The sequence below is a fragment of the Boleophthalmus pectinirostris genome, unplaced genomic scaffold (assembly GCF_026225935.1).
Source record: "Boleophthalmus pectinirostris isolate CB_2022bp ecotype Guang Dong unplaced genomic scaffold, ASM2622593v1 HiC_scaffold_12, whole genome shotgun sequence".
Lineage (NCBI taxonomy): Eukaryota > Metazoa > Chordata > Actinopteri > Gobiiformes > Gobiidae > Boleophthalmus > Boleophthalmus pectinirostris.
Window position 1 is genome coordinate 39,297,365 of NW_026571018.1, and position 22,634 is coordinate 39,319,998.

General features: G+C 44.3%; 1 protein-coding gene across 3 annotated transcripts; it reads left to right on the top strand.

Moving 5' to 3' along the window:
• Nucleotides 1–662: 662 nt before the first annotated feature.
• LOC110170291 (CD5 antigen-like) lies at nt 663–12,129 on the top strand. Of its 3 annotated transcripts, XM_055148985.1 has the most exons (7): nt 663–1,091; nt 1,187–1,261; nt 2,280–2,339; nt 2,586–2,897; nt 9,926–10,204; nt 10,272–10,562; nt 11,995–12,129. In XM_055148985.1, the coding sequence occupies exons 2-7, from the start codon at nt 1,222–1,224 to the stop codon at nt 11,997–11,999; spliced, it is 987 nt and encodes a 328-aa protein (XP_055004960.1). In that variant the 5' UTR covers nt 663–1,091; nt 1,187–1,221; the 3' UTR covers nt 12,000–12,129. The 3 variants fall into 3 exon arrangements, with proteins under 3 accessions (XP_055004960.1, XP_055004961.1, XP_055004962.1); XM_055148986.1 differs by lacking the exon at nt 663–1,091 and having other exon boundaries at nt 1,186–1,261; XM_055148987.1 differs by lacking the exon at nt 663–1,091 and having other exon boundaries at nt 1,207–1,261; nt 2,295–2,339.
• Nucleotides 12,130–22,634: the final 10,505 nt, after the last annotated feature.

The following is a 22,634-nucleotide window of genomic DNA, read 5'->3' on the forward strand; positions in this document are numbered from 1 at the left end:
GACCTGGTTTAGACCTGGTTTAGTCCTGGTTTAGACCTGGTTTAGTCCTGGTTTACCTGGTTTAGACCTGGTTTAGACCTGGCCTGGTTTAGAGTCCTGGTTTAGACCTGGTTTAGTCCTGGTTTAGACCTGGTTTAGAGACCTGGTTTAGTCCTGGTTTAGTCCTGGTTTAGACCTGGTTTAGACCTGGTTTAGACCTGGTTTAGACCTGGTTTAGACCTGGTTTAGTTCTGTTGTTTCAGGTTAGGTCCAGAGGCGTCGCTACAGAAACTGGTTCAGATCTGAGTTGGTCCAGTTTCAGAAACTTCATCAGGTTCATTTCTTGTTTTCGTTGCTGTTGTTCTTTATTATTCTTCTGTCTGAGCTCCGAACGCTCTGCTCCACCTTGTGATGTCATGAAGTGGCGCTTTTCAAGTTCACTGCCTCCAAAGGCAGAACGACGCAACATCACGTTTGGTCCAAAATGAGTTCATGTCATTTTGTTTGTGTTTGAGATCTTCTTTATCACCAGAATAAATATGTGAAAAATATTGAGCTCAAAATGTCCCTTTGACCTTATTTGTCCGTTCCTGTTCTCTGCCTTTGACCTTATTTGTCCGTTCCTGTTCTCTGCCTTTGACCTTATTTGATTGTGACACTTTATTTGCCGTAAACACACTGGATTATTTGCTTTTTGTGCGAGATGTGGAAATCCTGAGCAAAGGTGAGCAGCTCACTCCTGCACCGCCAACACCACAACACTTTATTTAGTCCTGTTTTATTCACAATCAGGATCAGAGCCACAAACCACAACTTTTATCTGCTTCATTCAGTCCAGTCGTGTCCAGTTAAACACCGTCGCTCTACACCACTGTTTTCACTTTAAAGTGAACTGCTTCAGTCCTGGTTCAGTCCTGGTTCAGTCCTGGTTCAGTCCTGGTTCAGTCCTGCTTCAGTCCTGCTTCAGTCCTGGTTCAGTCCTGCTTCAGTCCTGGTTCAGTCCTGCTTCAGTCCTGGTTCAGTCCTGCTTCAGTCCTGGTTCAGTCCTGGTTCAGTCCTGGTTCAGTCCTGCTTCAGTCCTGGTTCAGTCCTGCTTCAGTCCTGCTTCAGTCCTGGTTCAGTCTGCTTCAGTCCTGTTCAGTCCTGCTTTCAGTCCTGGTTCAGTCTGGTTCAGTCCTGGTTCAGTCTGGTTCAGTCCTGGTTCAGTCTGGTTCAGTCCTGGTTCAGTCCTGGTTCTCGGACATGTTCCTCAGGGTGCTGCTCCGGTCCCTCTGGTGTTGGGGTGAGTTTTGGTTCTTCTTCTTCACAGACTTTATTTGATGTAAAATAAAACACACAAATATAAATTATTTCTTTACCAACTGAGAAACTTTGAGTGAGGGAAATTTTTCAGGAGGTTTAGACCTGGTTTAGACCTGGTTTAGTCCTGGTTTAGTCCTGGTTTAGTCCTGGTTTAGTCCTGGTTTAGTCCTGGTTTAGTCCTGGTTTAGACCTGGTTTAGTCCTGGTTTAGACCTGTTTTAGACCTGGTTTAGTCCTGGTTTAGTCCTGGTTTAGTCCTGGTTTAGACCTGATTTAGTCCTGGTTTAGACCTGGTTTAGTCCTGTTTAGACCTTTAGTCCTGGTTTAGTCCTGGTTTAGTCCTGGTTTAGACCTGGTTTAGTCCTGGTTTAGTCCTGGTTTTAGTCCTGGTTTAGTCCTGGTTTAGTCCTGGTTTAGTCCTGGTTTAGACCTGATTTAGTCCTGGTTTAGACCTGGTTTAGTCCTGGTTTAGACCTGATTTAGTCCTGGTTTAGTCCTGGTTTAGTTTTAGTCCTGGTTTAGTCCTGGTTTTAGTCCTGGTTTAGTCCTGGTTTTGAAATTTTTCAGGAGGTTTATAAATATAGAAAAGAAGTTAAATGTGTCAAAGATCGAGTGACCAGACGTCCTGAACTGTCCAGAAACGTCCAGAAACGTCCAGAAAAACGTCCAGTCCATATATATATATATATATATATATATATATATATATATATATATATATATATATAGTGTTGGTAGAGTCGACTCATCCATAATTAACCTCCAATATCTTTATGAAATAATGACTACAACATATTTGCTACAGTTTTTGCTAAAAGGATGAAAATGGTTTTGAACTTAATTATGGAGGAAACTCAGGTTTTATGACCAAAAGTCAAATAATAAACAATATTAGATTGGTGATATTTTTGATGATATTGGGTTTATCTTGTTGTTTGTGCACAGCTCTGAGTCATGTGACCAACAGACGCCATTTTGTAACATGAACTCTGTGTGCAGGGGTCCTGTGTGCAGGGGTCCTGTGTGCAGGGGTCCAGGCAGAAAACAACAGCTCAGCAGGTAAGAAGCAACACACTCACACAGACCAGGAGTCAAACCCACAACCTGCTCACTGAGAGGAGAGGGTTTGCTCAGGTAAAGGGGCGGGGCTTCGCTGCTCAGGTAAAGGGGCGGGGCTTCGCTGCTCAGGTAAAGGGGCGGGGCTTCGCTGCTCAGGTAAAGGGGCGGGCTTCGCTGCTCAGGTAAAGGGGCGGGGCTTCGCTGCTCAGGTAAAGGGGCGGGGCTTCACTCTGTCTCTCTGTTCAGAGCTGGTGGGAGGAGCCAGTCTCCGGTTGGTGGGAGGAGCCAGCCGCTGTGCTGGGACTGTGGAGCTGAGACGCAGAGGAGAGTGGAGACGAGTGGATGAGCCTTTTAAACACTGGGACCAGGACGACACAGCTGCTGTGTGCAGAGACGTGGACTGTGGCTCTGTTGTTTATGGAGAATATACAGCTGGTTTTCCACAGGCTCGTGTGTGGAGGGTGAAATCGAACTGTGTGAAAAAGTCTGCAGTGAGTGAATGTATCTCTGAGACGTTCCCGTCTCCTTCTCCCTCGGGTCTGCAGGTCAAGTGTTCAGGTAAAAGTCTGATCTTATAGTCCAGGTCCTTATTTACTTTTGTGGGAATTTTGGGGGATTTGCTAAACTATATATTTTTGGAAAGGTTATTGTGTGTGGAGTCAGAAAATCAATCCATTTGCTTAGATTAGATGTTTTTATGGTGGCCACATGGAATTTTAAAAAATGGCCACCAAAAATCTCTCTGAAATATTTCAGCTTCTGAATAAGTTGAAATGTTGATTTTAATGTTAAACCCACATTTTCAGGGTCAGAGAATCAAATGGTGCGAGTTACAAACCTGTAAGACACACATGAACCTTTAGAATCATAAGAGGTTAAAAAATGACCCGGTTTAGTTGTTTTCTTGCAATTTCATTATAATATTCACATTTAATCCTCCATGTTCCACCAAAAACATGTTTTTTTATTTATTTTTTATTTTCCTGTTTAAACTTCAACAATGTGGTAGAACAAACTCTAAACATCACACACAGTTGGTCAGAAAACTCAAAGAGTTTAAAAGTAGTTCACATAAAATGTGTATGTTGAATGTCACAAACACATTTAGACACAATATGATTATGAAACGTTTTAATTAGACATTTTCTGTTCATCATCATCATCATCATCACTTTCATACAACCATAGACCATATATACGAGTAGACAGAGCTAATGCTGTAGAACCACATGCCAAAACAGTTATTTTGTTCTATAAAAATCCTGTTTATAACATCAAGTCTGGCTCCAGATTCTCTCCTGTCACTGTGAACATCACGAGCCTCATTTGAGCGACGCTGAACTGTGGGTCAAACTCACTTCGTCCACTTCTTTACACAGTCTGTGCAACAACACGACTTGGGAATCATCATCACTCTGGCCCTGGCTGCTGCACTCACACATGTCGGTACTTCTTTAAATCTGTAGTTTCTGGTGTGCAGTTCTGCAGTCGCCTTTGTACTGGTGGAACGATGGACCTGGACCCTGGACGAATCACACATGCACTTACTTCATATATTTGTTTAATAAACATTAGCTACTGTTCAACAAGATGGACAGATCCACGGCCGGACGGGCTCCAAGGTCCACAGGCTCCAAGGTCCACAGGCTCCAAGGTCCACAGGCTCCGAGCTCCAGCCGTGGGCTTCTTGGATCGTCCAAATAGGGGTGTCCTGCGTGTTTTTTGACATTGCAGTCTTGCTATCACAGGAGATATATATATATGTATAATATAATATATATATATATATATATATATTATATATATATATATATATATATATATATATATATATATATATATATATATATATATATATATATATATATATTAGTCATGCCCAAAATTATTCCCCTGATAAATTTTGACTTAAAGTTAAGTTTATTGAACCGGCAAGTTTTTTCTTGATTGGAAATGACACAGGCGTCTCCCAGGAGATAATAAGACGTTGTACAAGAAACATCATTGTGAAAAAAAATAAATCAATTTGACATGTCCAGAATTATTCATACCCTTCTCAATAATCAATAGAAAAGCCTTTATTGGCTGTTACAGCGATCAAACGCTTCCTTTAATTGCTGACCAGTGTTTTGCTCGTCTCCACTGGTAGTTTTGCTCAGTCGTCTTTAGTGATGAGCTCCAGAGTTTTCAGATTGGAGGGTCTCCTCCATCACCCTGATCTTTAGCTCCTGCACAGATTCTCAGTTGGATTCAAGTCACGACTCTGGCTGAGCCACTGCAAAATGGTAATGTTGTTGTTCAATATCCATTTCTTCAGTACTTTTGCAGTTTGCTTTGGGTCATTGTTGTGCTGAAATGTTCACTGGTGCCAAGTCCATGTTCCTCTGCAGCTGCTTCATGTTGTTGTTGAGAATCTTGACCTGTTGCTCTTTGTTCATGGGGATGTTTACTGGGATTAGACTCACTGGTCCATTGGCTGTAAAACATCTCCAAAGCATTAGGTTCCCACCATCATGTTTGACAGTGGGGATGTTGTTCTTAGGGTTGAAGGCTTCTCCTTTTTTATGCCAAATGAAGGATACGTCATTGTGGCCAAACAATTACATTTTTGTTTCATTTGACCATAAAACAGAAGACCAAAAGTCCCCATTGTCCAGCTGAGCATTTGCAAAGGCTAAATGGGCTTTTGTGTGCCTAATCTGGAGAAGTGTTGTCCTCCTCGGTCTGCGTCTGTATGTTGTGTCTGTTGGATCGTCTGTCTTGAGATGTTCCACCAGCAGAGCCCAGATTCACCTGAATGGCCTTGGTGATGATCTGTGGATTCTTTTTCACCTCTGTCACTCTCCTCCAGCACAGTTGTCACTTTTGGCTTCCGACCAGGTCCTCTGAGATTTTTCACAATGTGGAACGTCTGTAAACACTGGAACTTGAAAACATGTAGATATGACCTCATCGCTCTGTCCTGACCTGAGCCGCCACATTACGCTGTTCATTTGCTTAAAACAGCTCTTCCCAATGAATCAGGTAAATGAAGAAGTTTTAGAACATCTTGTGCTGTTTGGAGCAGGGGTCAGAAACCCACAATGTTCAAAGAGCCATATTGGCCCAAAAAACCAAAAACCAGACCTGCCTGGAGCCGCACAAAATTAAAGTGTAATATGAAGACAACACAGACTCAGTGCATGAACTGTATAAACCCACGACTAAAATGACTAAAGAGGCTAAAAATACAAAATGAACCTTCATGATACACAAACCCTCTGTGACCCTCTGACCCTCTGACCCTCTGTGACCCTCTGACCCTCTGTGACCCTCTGACCCTCTGTGACCCTCTGTGACCCTCTGACCCTCTGTGACCCTCTGACCCTCTGACCCTCTGTGACCCTCTGTGACCCTCTGACCCTCTGTGACCCTCTGACCCTCTGTGACCCTCTGACCCTCTGACCCTCTGTGACCCTCTGTGACCCTCTGACCCTCTGACCCTCTGTGACCCTCTGTGACCCTCTGTGACCCTCTGACCCTCTGTGACCTCTGACTCTGACCCTCTGTGACCCTCTGACCCTCTGTGACCCTCTGACCTCTGACCCTCTGACCCTCTGACCCTCTGACCCTCTGACCCTCTGACCCTGACCCTCTGACCCTCTGACCCTCTGTGACCCTCTGTGACCCTCTGACCCTCTGTGACCCTCTGACCCTCTGTGACCCTCTGACCCTCTGACCCTCTGACCCTCTGACCCTGTGACCCTCTGTGACCTCTGTGACCTCTGACCCTCTGACCCTGACTGTGACCTCTGACCCTCTGACCCTCTGACCCTCTGACCCTCTGACCCTCTGTGACCCTCTGACCCTGACCCTCTGACCCTCTGTGACCCTCTGACCCTCTGTGACCCTCTGACCCTGACCCTCTGTGACCCTCTGACCCTCTGTGACCCTCTGACCCTCTCTGTGACCCTCTGACCCTCTGACACTCTGACCCTCTGTGACCCTGACCCTCTGACCCTCTGACCCTCTGACCCTCTGTGACCCTCTGTGACCCTCTGACCTGTGACCCTCTGACCCTGTGACCCTCTGTGACCCTGACTCTGTGACCCTCTGACCCTCTGACCCTCTGTGACCCTCTGTGACTCTGTGACCCTCTGACCTCTGTGACCCTCTGACCCTCTGACCCTCTGACCCTCTGACCCTCTGACCCTCTGTGACCCTCTGTGACCCTCTGACCTGACCCTCTGACCCTCTGTGACCCTCTGTGACCCTCTGACCCTCTGTGACCCTCTGTGACCCTCTGTGACCCTCTGACCCTCTGTGACCCTCTGACCCTCTGTGACCCTCTGTGACCCTCTGTGACCCTCTGACCCTCTGTGACCCTCTGACCCTCTGACCCTCTGACCCTCTGTGACCCTCTGTGACCCTCTGACCCTCTGTGACCCTCTGACCCTCTGTGACCCTCTGTGACCCTCTGTGACCCTCTGACCTCTGTGACCCTCTGACCCTCTGACCCTCTGTGACCCTCTGTGACCCTCTGTGACCCTCTGTGACCCTCTGTGACCCTCTCTGTGACCCTCTGACACTCTGTGACCCTCTGACCCTCTGTGACGACCCTCTGACCCTCTGTGACCCTCTGACCCTCTGTGACCCTCTGACCCTGTGACCCTCTGTGACCCTCTGACCCTCTGTGACCCTCTGTGACCCTCTGTGACCCTCTGTGACCCTCTGACCCTCTGTGACCCTCTGTGACCCTCTGACCCTCTGACCCTCTGTGACCCTCTGTGACCCTCTGTGACCCTCTGTGACCCTCTGATCCTCTGTGACCCTCTGACCCTCTGTGACCCTCTGACCCTCTGTGACCCTCTGATCCTCTGTGACCCTCTGTGACCCTCTCACACTCGCTGCTCCGTCTGTAGACACTGAAACACAAACACACACACACAAACACACACACAAACACACTAGAGCCCGACCGATATGGATTTTGCTGTGGCCGATATGAAACCGATATAATGGGAGTTGGAGCTGCCGATATAATCACCGATATATTTAGTGATGTAAAAATTCACTGTAAATGTTGAATTGTTTAAAAAAACTTAGGTTTGGCTCTGGTGGATTTTAGATAGAAAACAGCCTGTTTATGTGCGGAGCTACAGCAGCTAACCCATAACAAATGACCAAAACTAGCTTCAAAGTCGACATATTTCCAACACTCACCGCTCACACAGGCTCCTCCCACATCACAAATCTGAACTAATAAATGTCCTTTAAATCCAGATTCAAACCGATTGTCCATAAAAAGAAAATAATCTCAGTGTTGCGCACGTCTGCGGGTGTAAACAAACACACGTGAGTGACGTGACTCTGTGGTGTGTTCAGGGACAGTACGGACACACACACACAAATGACTCCGTAGATAAATACTGATGTGGAGTCACATATTAGGACATTTATCTGTCTGTAAATTGGATTAAATGAACAGAATGTAGAGAGTCTAAGTTTTATAACGACGTATCACATGACCCACGTGAAATATCGGCCCATATCAGCAAGTATATCGGCCGATAGCCGATATGCCTCCCAGGTGCCCATATCAGCCGATAATATCGGCCAACCGATATATCGGCCGGGCTCTAAAACACACACACACAAACACACACACACACACACACACACACACACACACACACACACACACACACACACACACACACACACACACACACACACACACACACACACACACACACACACACACACACACACACACACACACACACACACACACACACACACACACACACACACACACACACACACACACACACACACACACACACACACACACAACACACACACACACACACACACACACACACACACACACACACACACACACACACACACACACACACACACACACACACACACACACACACACACACACACACACACACACACACACAACACACACACACACACACACACACACACACACACACACACACACACACACACACACACACACACACACACACACACACACACACACACACACACACACACACACACACACACACACACACACACACACACACACACACACACACACACACACACACACACACACACACACACACACACACACACACACACACACACACACACACACACACACACACACACACACACACACACACACACACACACACACACACACACACACACACACACACACACACACACACACACACACACACACACACACACACACACACACACACACACACACACACACACACACACACACACACACACACACACACACACACACACACACACACACACACACACACACACACACACACACACACACACACACACACACACACACACACACACACACACACACACACACACACACACACACACACACACACACACACACACACACACACACACACACACACACACACACACACACACACACACACACACACACACACACATACACACACACACACACACACACACACACACACACACACACACACACACACACACACACACACACACACACACACACACACACACACACACACACACACACACACACACACACACACACACACACACACACACACACACACACACACACACACACACACACACACACACACACACACACACACACACACACACACACACACACACACACACACACACACACACACACACACACACACACACACACACACACACACACACACACACACACACACACACACACACACACACACACACACACACACACACACACACACACACACACACACACACACACACACACACACACACACACACACACACACACACACACACACACACACACACACACACACACACACACACACACACACACACACACACACACACACACACACACACACACACACACACACACACACACACACACACACACACACACACACAAACACACCAATAATTTATATATTTACCCCAGATATAAATCTGCACTACAGTGATGATGTCACACATGTGTGCGTCCTATTGGTTCAGAGTGATGATGTCACACATGTGTGTGTCCTATTGGTTCAGAGTGATGATGTCACACATGTGTGTGTCCTATTGGTTCAGAGTGATGATGTCACACATGTGTGTGTCCTATTGGTTCAGAGTGATGATGTCACACATGTTTATTTATTTATTTATGTATTTATTGATTTGATTGGGACAGAGCTCGTTAATGAACAAACATGACAACATGAATGTAAACACACCGGATTGTAGCCTAAGGCTCATTTCCATCCGTTGTCCCAAGGGCCACAGGGGCCAGTCACACTCCACTCATTATACAGTTTCATCATTGCACAGTTCCCATAGTTGCATAGTCCATTCCAGTCCATAGAAAAACAATTAAAATCACAGTGCAGTTCTCAAAGGAAAAAACCAAGTTTTCGTTTGAGCTTTAAAAGAGGTGGATGTGGGGCTTTCTTTCAGAGTCAGTGGAAAACTGTTCCACAGATTTCCTCCTTGTACAGATAAAACATTCTGACCAAAGGTGGTTCATGTGTCCACAGACTCGGTGCGGTTGGTCTCGGGGTCCGGTCTGTGTTCAGGATCAGTGCAGATCTGGGACGGGTCCTGGACCGGGGTCTGTGACGGGGACTTGGACCAGCGGGGGGCAGAGGTGCTGTGCAGGGAGCTGGACTGTGGGGCTCCTTCTCTCCTCCAGGGGGCGCTCTCTCCTCTGGGGCAGACGTTCCACTGTGAGGGACATGAGTCTGCTCTGATGGACTGTCCCCGCTCCAACTCAAGCACCTGCTCCTCTGGAGCCACTGTCAACCTCACCTGCTCAGGTAAAGGGGCGGGGCTTCACTGCTCAGGTAAAGGGGCGGGGCTTCACTCTGTCTCTTGTCTGTTCAGAGCCAATCAGGTTGGTGGGAGGAGCCAGTCGCTGTTCTGGGACTGTGGAGGTGAAACACAGAGGAGAGTGGAGACGAGTGGAGCCGTCATTATTCTGGCAGCAGCAGGGCACAGTTGGTGTGTGCAGAGACCTGGGCTGTGGCTCTGCTGTTTATGGAGAAGTGAGAGATGGTTTTCCACAGAGTCGTGTGTGGAACGTCCTGTCTAACTGTGTGAAGACGTCTTCATTGAGAGGATGTATCTACGGTTCCTCCTCCTCTTCCTCTGAGGGTCTGTGGGTGAAGTGTTCAGGTAAAAGTTTGATCTTACATTTTTATGTTTCTCAGAGGTTTTTTCTAGTAGCTCCAGACACACACACACACACAATACACACCTACACACACACACACACACACACTATACACACCTACACACACACACAATACACACCTACACACAATACACACACTACACACACACACACACACACACACACACCTACACACACACACACACACACAATACACACCTACACACACACACACACAATACACACCTACACACACACACACACACACAATACACACCTACACACACACACACACACACACACACACACACACACACACTACACACACACACACACACACAATACACACCTACACACACACACACAATACACACCTACACACACACACAATACACACCTACACACACTACACACACACACACACACACACACACACACAATACACACCTACACACACTATACACACACACACACACACACAACACACACACTACACACACACACACACACACACACACTATACACACACACACAGACACTCCAGCTCTCTGTGGGAGGTACGCACACAGCTGGTCCTGGTCCTGGTCCTGGTCTTGGTCTGGTCTTGGTCCTGGTCTTGGTCCTGGTCTTGGTCCTGGTCTTGGTCCTGGTCTTGGTCTGGGTTCTTTTGTGTTACAGAGTCAGACTCAGACCTGGGGTTTCATTTATAAAGTCTGTGTTGGACCTGAGCTCGTGCGTCGTCCTCGTGGTCATGAGATGTTTTTCATAACCATCGACGTTGGTGCGACAGGCCTCAGGAATCACACGCTTTCAAATGTGTCATATTGAAGAGAATCATTTGTGGAAGAAACAGCACTTCTCCGTGTTTTTTTCAAACCTCTTAAATGCACAAATCTGAAGGTCATTCTTTTATATTCGTGGATTTTTTGATGATTTCTGGATCAAACTCTTCCTCAAACTCTCTTCACTTCTGCTCCTCTCCACGACTGTGGCTTTTCCCCGTGTCTCCAGACTTTGTGTAGAGTTTACAGCAGATCCGAGCCGCCGTAGAGAAAAGCAAAGTGCGGCGCTTAGGACGAGTTTCATAAATCCCGCGGTCGATGTAAAGAGCGAATACGCAAAGGTTTGTGCGTAAACGAGATTTATAAATGAGGCCCCAGATCATCAGAGTCGAGGTGAATCTTCTGTTCAAGCTCAATGTCCAACTGCTACGACCTTTAGACCTGGTTTAGTCCTGGTTTAGATCTGGTTTAGACCTGGTTTAGACCTGGATAAGTCCTGGTTTAGACCTGGTTTAGACCTGGTTTAGACCTGGATAAGTCCTGGTTTAGACCTGGTTTAGACCTGGTTTAGACCTGGTTTAGTCCTGGTTTAGACCTGGTTTAGACCTGGTTTAGACCTGGTTTCTGACCTGTTGTTGTCCTGTTGTTTCAGGTTAGGTCCAGAGGCGGCGCTAGAGAGACGCCCCGGCTGAGAGTGAGACCGGTTCAGATCTGAGTTGGTCCAGTTTCAGAAACTTCATTAACATCATTAGTTTCATTAGCATCATTAGCATCATTAGCATCATTAGCATCATTTAGCTTCATTAGCATTCATTAGCATCATTAGCATCATTAGCATCATTAGCATGATTAGTGTATTTTCTTCAGTCTGCCCCAGGGCGGCTGTGGCTACAATAGAAGCTTGTCCCACCAGGTCTGGAGTGACTGAGTAAATCTGTGTGAAGCGTCTTTGTGACAAATGTCTGTGAAAAGCGCTTTATAAATAAAAACTTACTTACTTTTCTTGTGTTCATTTTCTGTTCTGTGGAATCATCCCAAAATAGTGGAGCTGTTAAGGACCAAAACAGTTCACTTTTATGGTACAAGCACCACATTTTGCCACATTACTAATATTTTTAGATATGGAACAAAGCTTAAGTCGACCCTGGAGCCGAGAACTGGACGTGTCACAAAATGGACTGTATGAAAATGAGGCTGGCATAAAAAACACTGCATAATCCCTTTTTTACAGTCTAATTTGCTTAGTTATCCATTTTGAAATGTTGAACAACTATTTTTTCATAAACTCCAAAGCATTAAGGAGGTCATGTGACCATTGCCCTCGAGAATGTAAGGGTTGTGTTGGTTTCCTGTGGTTGAAAAAGTGAATACAATATTTTATCTTTCAAAGCCATATTGTTTTTTTAATAACAAAAAACTATTTAACCATCTCTAATGACCTGGAAGTGCCTCATCATGTTTCACAATGGTCATGAAATGCTGCATGGATGTGAGGCTGAACCCCAAACACTTAACAGAGATCTACCTTAAATCCTTATTTAAAGTGCTCTAAGTGCAGCTGCTGCCACATTGGCATGACCTTGTACATGCCAAATGTGTCTTTGCACACTTGCATCCCCCAGCACAGGCGACTCTGCAGCCACACGTGGTAAGTTCAAGGCTCGTTCTTTGCCTGGAGGAGCTTGGTCCTCGATAACCAGTGGCTGCCATCTCGCTTCCATCCCCAGTCTGCAGGGCTGGGTGGTGTCTTAAAATAATAAAATTCTTAATGGTGCATCATAACTTTTGTGTTTGGGGGTCCACAACCTGCTTCTTTCATGATGTTACAGCTTTGGCTGGAATGTTCCACTGTACGGCATTAAACATATCAGTCTTGAGTTTATTCAGTTAAGGATTGAAAATGTGTTTATTGCTCAAATACCTAAAACATTCTTACATTTAGCAGGTCTATTATTTGCTTGTGGGGGTAATTAGACTTTTAACATTTGACACTAAAATATAGTAAATTTGTGATCTTAATAATTGGTTTATATCTTTATTTCAGTCCATATGTCACTGCGGCGCAGGTGTGAACAGAGCCTCTTTAGACGAGATTATAGTCTGAACATCTACAGCTCATTCCAGATCGAGAGATCGCAATGAAAATACGACAAAACTTGTCACAAAACCGGGTCAAATCTTGTCTTAATTTGGTCATAATCCCAAATCAGCATCTCCACAGTTTCAGAGGAGTTTTCAGTCTGGAACGAGCCGTCCTCCTCTGCTCTTGTCATTATTGTTATTATGATGCTGCGATGGGTTGGGAGGGATTTTTGGGCATTAATTTGTTAGTTGTATTAAAGATGCTTTTCAGCTGGGAGGGAAAATGGCATTAAACTTGTTTATCTCCACGGAGACAAGCCAGTGGCACAACCAGGCCATGTCAGGTTTATGGAGAGGCGGTTATATATATATATATATATATATATATATATATATATATATATATATATATATATATATATATACATATATATATATATATATATATATATATATATATATATATATATATATATATATGTATATATAGGTTATATAAATAGGTTGTGGATCTGGAGGAGGTGTTCGACCGTGTCCCTCGTGGTGTCCTGTGGGAGGGGCTCTGGGAGTCTGGGGTCCGGTCCCTGTATGACCGGAGCAGGAGCTGTGTTCATTGGCGGCAGTAAGTCAGACCTGTTGGACTCCGCCAGGGCTGCACCTGTCACCGGTTCTGTTCATTGTGTTTATGGACAGAGTTTCTAGGCGCAGTCAGGGGCTGGAGGGTCCGGTTTGGGGACCACAGGATTTCATCTCTGCTGTTTGCAGATGATGTTGTTCTGTTGGCTTCATCAAACCAGGACCTGCAGCACTGGGGCAGTTTGACCCGAGTGTGAAGCGGCTGGGATGAAGATCAGCTCTTCTAAGTCTGAGGTCGTGGTTCTCGACCGGAAAAAGGCGTCTTGTCCCTCTCCGGGTGGGTGGAGAGTCTCTGCCTCAAGTGGAGGAGTTCAAGTATCTCGGGGTCTTGTCGGGGAGGACGGAGCGTGAGATTGACAGGTGGACAGGAGCGTGGGCAGATTGACAGGTGGACAGGTGCAGCGTCTGCAGTGATGCGGTCGCTGTATCGGTCGTTGTGGTGAAGAGGAGCTGAGCCGAAAGGCGAAGCTCTCGATTTACCGGTCAGTCTTCGTTCCTCCTCTCACCTCTGGTCATGAGCTCTGGGTAGTGACCGAAAGGACGAGATCGCGGATACAAGCGCTCGAAATGAGTTTCCTCCGCAGGGCGTCTGGGCGTCTCCCTTAGAGACAGAGTGAGGAGCTCAGTCACACGGGAGGAGCTCGGAGTAGAGCCGCTGCTCCTCCACGTGGAGAGGAGCCAGTTGAGGCTCGGGCATCTGTTCCTGATGCCTCCTGGACGTGTCCCTCGGGAGGTGTTCATGTCCCACCGGGAGGAGGCCCCGGGGAAGACCCAGGACACACTGGAGGGACTATGTCTCTGGGCTGGCCTGGGAACACCTCGGGGTCCCCCCGGAGGAGCTGGAGGACGTGTCTGGGGTGAAGGAAGTCTGGGAGTCCCTGCTTGGGCTGCTGCCCCCGCGACCCGACCCCGGATAAGCGGACGAAAAATGGATGGATGGATGGATACTTAAAGTGAGTAATGTAATCTGATTACTTTGGATTACTTGATTTGCTGTAGAGAAACAAAAACGAGGAAATCTTCACATAAGAAGTTTTGTCTGATAAAAAAAAATGAAAAATCCCAGATTTTACTGAACCAAATTAAAAATATTATTGATAGAAGAAGAAGAAACACGTCCACACAGCAGGATTTAGTCCTGTTCAATCCTGTTTTAAACTTGGTTCAGTCCTGGTTTAGACCTGGTTTAGTTCTGGTTTAGTCCTGGTTTAGTCCTGGTTTAGACCTAGTTTAGTCCTGGTTTAGTCCTGGTTTAGACCTAGTTTAGTCCTATTTTAGTCCTGGTTTAGTCCTGGTTTAGACCTAGTTTAGTCCTATTTTAGTCCTGTTTTAGATCTGGTTTAGTCCTGGTTTAGTCCTGGTTTAGTCCTGGTTTAGACCTAGTTTAGTCCTGGTTTAGTCCTGGTTTAGACCTAGTTTAGTCCTGGTTTAGACCTGGTTTAGACCTGGATTAGTGTCCGGCTATGAATGGAATTACTGGAAAAAAATAAAATAAAATAAAATGAAATACCCCGAAATGTGAAAACAGGAAAATCCCGCTGTGTAATCCATTTACTTCAACAAAGTAACTGTAATCCAATTCCCACTCACTGAAACAGTAACTGTAACTGAATACAGTTACTCATCATTTGTACTCTGATTACTCTGGTACATGTAATCTGTTACTCCCCGACACTGGGGGTTAGTAAGTTATTTTATGTGATGTGTGTCTCAGGTTTCCTCTGTGGTTTCTTTTCCTTTTCTCCTTTTCTCGTTTGATTGACAAATGAAAAATTAAGAATCGAGGAGAAAGAAGCGAAGAGACACAGACGAGACTCGGCCAAAACCTCTGAACACAAAAACCCAAATGAAATAAAGACAAAGGAGGCGACGCAGTTTAAAATCTCTTTACTTATAAAACCAAAATAAAGATGTGGATCTGGAGTTACAGCGGTTGAAGGTTCATGACGCGGACCTGAAGATCTGGGCTGGTTTGGTCCGTCCCGACTCTTGTGGCGTTTTGCGTTTTCGTTGGTCGTCGTTTGGGGGGAGGGGGGAGGATTCTGCTACAGAGTCCAGCTTCGGGTCAGTCACACACAAACATGGACACGACACGGACGCACGACAAGCTCCTGAACACACACCCGGAGCGCGGCGGCGGCGTTCCCCCGGACAAACACGGCTCATCGCACCATCACGGAAAAAAAAGAGTCTTTACGGGGGGTCTCCAGTCGGGGCGCCGAGGTGGAAGAAGTACAGTACTCCATCCAAAGTACAGATACAGAAGAAGTAAAAGTAAAAGCATCACATGAAAACTTCAACTTACATCAAAGTATTAAAGTAAAAAATACAGGGTGTCCCAAAAAACGTTTACATCATTTCGCAGGTCAATAATTTGGGGAATTCTACTTGAAATAAGCTCAAATTTTCACAGAATGTTTAGAAACAGATGAGGATTTTTTTGTTTGTTTGTTCTGTTTTCAGGTTGAGCCGTTCACTCCCAAAGAGAAGTCGGTTTCAGTCTTGGAATCTGCTGCTCGCACTCGCCCAAGACTGAAGCTTCAACGTCTCAACATTTGGAAAAACTTCAACAACTGGAAAACAAAAAAACATCCAGGACTAAAGGATCTGGACCGACACGAACATCAGAAGAGAAGCAAAAACTCTTGCGAAGCTCCAAGATTCTGTAAGGAGAATAAGTTTGTAAACCCAGATTCCTCCAGTGACGGTTTTGGGCGTTTTTCTTCGAGTTTCTGTCTCGTGTCGACACAGAATTCTTGACGTTTTCGTGTCTCGTCGTCTGATTTTAAAACCCGAAGGAGCCGCGCACGGTTTCATTTACGATCGTTTCCTCGGGATTCGCCAAAACCGTCGTTCGCCGCACAGTCTCGGGCGAGTGCGAGCGGCAGATTCAAGACGCAAAATGATTCTGAACGATTCAACCTGAAAACACAACAAAAATAAAACATCTTCATCTGTTTCTAAATGTTCTGTGAAAATTTGAGCTGATTTCAACAAGAACTGATTAAATTATTGACCTGCGAATGATGTCAAATGTTTTTGTGACGCCCTGTACTTTACAGAGAGTTTTAGAACATTTAAAGGATGAAATGTTGTGATTTTGAAACAGAATTCAGCTGATTTTAAATGATTCCACTGATTTCTTCATTTTTCTCGCCGTTTTTATGGATTTGTGGATTTGATTTAGTCAAAGTTTGGACAGAAACTCAAATTAAATGTGTTAAAAATACGTCTCAAACTTTTCACCAGGTCTCAAACTTTTTCTTTTCAGTCCAGATATAAAATGTTGTGGAGTAAAAAGGAAAAGGAAAAATTGCACAGCAAAAACTGAAGTGTTAAAATTAACTCTGACAGAATCAATTTGAACATTTTCTCAGTGTTTATCTGAGTCACTCTGTTCTAGAGTTGATTTAACATTTATATAAATGTTCATGAAGTAAAACTGGACCAAAGTTCCTGTTTAACCCCAAATCCAGAGTTATATTCACGTTTAGAGAGTAAACAGATAACACTTTGTAGAGTTATTCTGATTTAACTCAACAACACACAGAGGTTTTACACTTTATTTGAGTTAATTTAAAATGAAATTATGAACAAAACTGGTTCAAACTGGTTCTACTCAGGTGGGAGTTTGAAGTGGTGGGAGGAGACAAATTAACACTAAAAGAAGTTAAATTAACACTAGAAGGAAGTTGAATTAACACTAGAGGAAGTTGAATTAACACTAAAGGAAGTTGAATTAACACTAGAGAAAGTTGAATTAACACTAGAGGAAGTTGAATTAACACTAAAGGAAGTTGAATTAACACTAGAGGAAGTTTGAATTAACACTAGTGAAGTTGAATTAACACTAGAGGAAGTTGAATTAACACTAGAGGAAGTTGAATTAACACTAGAGGAAGTTGAATTAACACTAGAGGAAGTTGAATTAACACTAGTGGAAGTTGAATTAACACTAGAGGAAGTTGAATTAACACTAGTGGAAGTTGAATTAACACTAGAAGTTGAACACTAAGGAAGTTGAATTAACACTAGTTAGAGAGTTGAATTAACACTAAAAGAAGTTGAATTAACACTAGAGGAAGTTGAATTAACACTAAAGGAAGTTGAATTAACACTAGGGAAGTTGAATTAACACTAAAGGAAGTTGAATTAACACTAGAGGAAGTTGAATTAACACTAGTGGAAGTTGAATTAACACTAGAGGAAGTTGAATTAACACTAGGGAGTTGAATTAACACTAGAGGAAGTTGAATTAACACTAGAGGAAGTTGAATTAACACTAGAGGAAGTTGAATTAACACTAGTGGAAGTTGAATTAACATTAGTGGAAGTTGAATTAACACTAGAGGAAGTTGAATTAACACTATTGAATTACACTAGAGGAAGTTGAATTAACACTAGAGGAAGTTGAATTAACACTAGAGGAAGTTAAATTAACACTTGAGAAAGTTGAATTCACTTCAATCATATCAACTATGGCACATAAGCCCAACTCAAACCCACATTTAACTTTCAAAGAGTTAAAATTAAACTTTTTGTGTTAAAAACAACTCTGAAATATTTGACTCTGAATTTTAACTCTTCAGTTTTTGCAGTACAGATACCAAAAATTTGTACTTTTACTTTTGTACTTCGTTAGGAGTATCCAAAAACTGTACTACAGAGTAACGTTACTTCAAAATAATATTACTGCAGTAGAAGTACAAAGCAGTGGTTCAAGTAAAAAAGTTCTACTCAAGTAAAAGTAACCGTCCCCTGCTTGTGTCCATGGAGGTGTTGCCTGGAATGTTCCACAGTACGGCATTACGCTCACTCATCTCCACGGAGACGCCACGGGGGGGGGGGGGCCAAGTTCCACGTCAGGTCCGCGGAGAGGCGAGCCCGCTCACAGTGACAGCACAAATACGTTTTGGTGTTTCGTGTGACGGACGCGTTTAATGCCACACTGGGACATTCCCGACAGAGCAGTGACATCGCCATGGAGACGAGCAGGTGTTCACAGCAGAAAAGTGACACAGTGCAGCTTTAAAGAGAATCAGCCGGGACGTAACTAAAGCTTTTGTCGCTTGCTCACAGTGAAAAGAGGAAAGAAGTACTTCAATAAATAATACACAGCAAGTAAAAGTACACAGTTAGAAAAATACTCTGAACAGTACAATTTCTTTAAAAGTTACTCGAGTAATTACAGCGGTGGAAGGTAACGAAGTACAAAAGTAAAAGTACAACACTTCAGGACAATTTTTAAGTATCTGTACTTTACTTAAGTACATTTTACAGAGGGTACTTTTACTTTTACTTCACTACATTTGAGAGCAAGTATTTGTACATTCTACTCGACTGGATTGAAAAGTAAAAGTACTTTTTTTGTTTGAGACCTGCTGAAAAGACTGAGACTTATTTTTAGCGCATTTCATTTGAGTTTCCGTCAAAACTTCGAGCGACACAAAAGACAAAAACAACGGGAAAAATGAAGAAATCAACGGAATCACTTCAAATCAGCTGAATTCTTGATGTCGGCGAACGGAAATATGACGGAAAAAAAGGAGAAAATGGCCCGTTTTTCTTCATCTAGACGTCACAGTTCTTTCCTTTTTTACTTTTATAAATCACATATTTAGACCTGGTTTAGTCCTGGTTTAGATCTTGTTTAGTCCTAGTTTAGTCCTTATTTAGAACTGATTCTGTCCTGGTTTAGACCTGGTTTAGTCCTGGTTTAGACCTGGTTTAGACCTGGTTTAGACCTGGTTTAGACCTGGTTTAGTCCTGGTTTAGACCTGGTTTAGACCTGGTTTAGACCTAGTTTAGTCCTTATTTAGAACTGATTCTGTCCTGGTTTAGACCTGGTTTAGTCCTGGTTTAGACCTGGTTAGACCTGGTTTAGACCTGGTTTAGTCCTGGTTTAGTCCTGGTTTAGTCCTGGTTTAGTCCTGGTTTAGACCTGGTTTAGACCTGGTTTAGACCTGGTTTAGTCCTGGTTTAGACCTGGTTTAGTCCTGGTTTAGACCTGGTTTAGTCCTGGTTTAGTCCTGGTTTAGACCTGGTTTAGTCCTGGTTTAGTCCTGGTTTAGTCCTGGTTTAGACCTGGTTTAGTCCTGGTTTAGACCTGGTTTAGACCTGGTTTAGACCTGGTTTAGACCTGGTTTAGACCTGGTTTAGACCTGGTTTAGACCTGGTTTAGACCTGGTTCCTGGTTTAGACCTGGTTTAGTCCTGGTTTAGACCTGGTTTAGACCTGGTTTAGTCCTGGTTTAGTCCTGGTTTAGACCTGGTTTAGACCTGGTTTAGACCTGGTTTTAGACCTGGTTTAGACCTGGTTTAGACCTGGTTTAGTCCTGGTTTAGACCTGGTATAGACCTGGTTTAGACCTGGTTTAGACCTGGTTTAGTCCTGGTTTAGACCTGGTTTAGACCTGGTTCTCTTAAAGTACATTTTTAACAGAGATACTTCAATAGTTTTATGATACTTTTACTTTCACTTTTGACTCTGTATCTGTACTTTTACTTAAGTACTATCTCTGAGTACATGTACTACCTCTGACTACTACCTCAGAGTATACGTAGTACCTCAGAGTACACGTAGTACCTCAGAGTACACGTAGTACCTCAGAGTACACGTAGTACCTCAGAGTACACGTAGTACTTCAGAGTACACGTAGTACCTCAGAGTACACGTAGTACCTCAGAGTACACGTAGTACCTCAGAGTACACGTAGTACCTCAGAGTACACGTAGTACCTCAGAGTACACGTACGGCGCCTCTGGACGGGGCTTTTCTTCTTCTGTGGTCGGGTTTCGTAGAATCAGGGCAGTGGATACTCGTTACATTTAAAAACAACATTTTAACGCGACGTTTTCTTCTTCTCCTCCGTCTCGTCTTTTCTTTATTATTATTATTGCGATGAAATCTCGAAATATGATTAAAAAACTTCTGTCACTACTGTTTTGTACACGTATTTAAAAAGCAAGCACAGTAGTCCCTATGTACAGCTCTAGATCTGACGCAATATACAGTATTTATACGTAAAGTTCACAGTTTGTCTCTTTTCTCCAACACGGCGCTCCTCTCGTTAGCGCCTGTTGGTACTTTGCAGCTCAAACCGCCGGCGTTCGCTGGGGGCGCGACGCTAACTGAACGCACTGCTCTGTCTGGAGCTGTTACTCAAGTTTAAACACGACGTGACCCGAAGGAGACGCTTTAGTTTGACCTACGTTTGTTTAGTTTGAGCTGATTTGTGCTGTTGAACGAGTCCAACGCAAAACATGACAGTCACGGGCTAGCGTTAGCATTAGCGTTAGCTCGTTAGCATTAGCACGTTAGCGTTAACCAACAGTTTTTCACCGAGTCACTTTCAGGTTTTTTTTGTTGAAAATCAAACTCCTAAACTAGAGTGACCAGAATTTCAAAATCAAAAACTGCGACTTCCCCGTTTTTTAGTGGTGGGTAAAAATAAAATTGTGCGTAATTAAGAAAAATTGTTCTGCACTCGGCCCATTCCTGATGAACATGAGTCAGTAAAATCACATTTTCTTTGTGTTTTGGTCGTTTTTAAGCACATTTTTTTGTATTTTACCAAAACAAATGTCAGTTTTTGCCTCTTTACTGTTGCAGGATCAGATTGGTCAAACATAGTTCACACCTGGGACATTTTTTTGTATAAAACTGGGACAAATCGGTGGTTTTGGATAAATCTGCTGAGACAGGGAACATCACTCTCACGTTTTTTGTTGAAAATCAAACTCCAAAGGAGGACGGACGCTCACAGACTCCACAGGCAGTGCTCTTGAAATCACTTTTGTACTTTTTACTTGGATTTTCAGACGATCTTAACACATTTTTGTCTGTGTTTGTTTACGGTGACCAGAATTTCCAAATCAAAAACTGGGACACTAATAAAATAGTGAAACGAGAGCGTAATTAAGGAAAACTGTTCTGCACTCGGCCCATTCATGACGAACATGAGTCAGTACAGTCACATTTTCTTTGTGTTTTGATCGTTTTTTAAGCAGATTTTTTTGTATTTTACTTTTTGTGTCTTTACTGTTGCAGGATCAGATTGGTCAAAAATAGAGACACTTGGGACATTTCTTTGGACAAATCTGTGTTTTTTGTTTTGTTTTTTAATAAATCTGCTGGGACAGGGGGACACAGGCTCAGGACCGGGACTGTCCCGGGTAAAGCGAGACGTCTGGTCACTCTGCGTTTTCTAATGTTTGCGTCGTGTCTCCACGGTAACCGAGACACACGTCGAAAACCCCCAGCGCGCCGCCGCCGCCGCCGCAAAGCACCAACACACGTCTCTTTGTTTCGTTCCGACGGCGCCGAGGAGACCCGCCCCCTGCCGATATCCGGGGCGTCACCTCGGGCGCGCCGGCGATTCACAGTAAGAAAAAAAAACTGAGAAAATGAACAGTATTCTGGTCATCATCGTACACTTTGATATTCTGTCCGTTTGGCGACAAAGCAAAAAAAAAACTCTGTAAAAAAGATTGTCCGCCTCCTGTCGCGGAGACCCGTGCACCGGTCAGTCCTCGTGGTCCAAAGTGTGGTTCTTATTACTGTTAGAGTTCTGTTA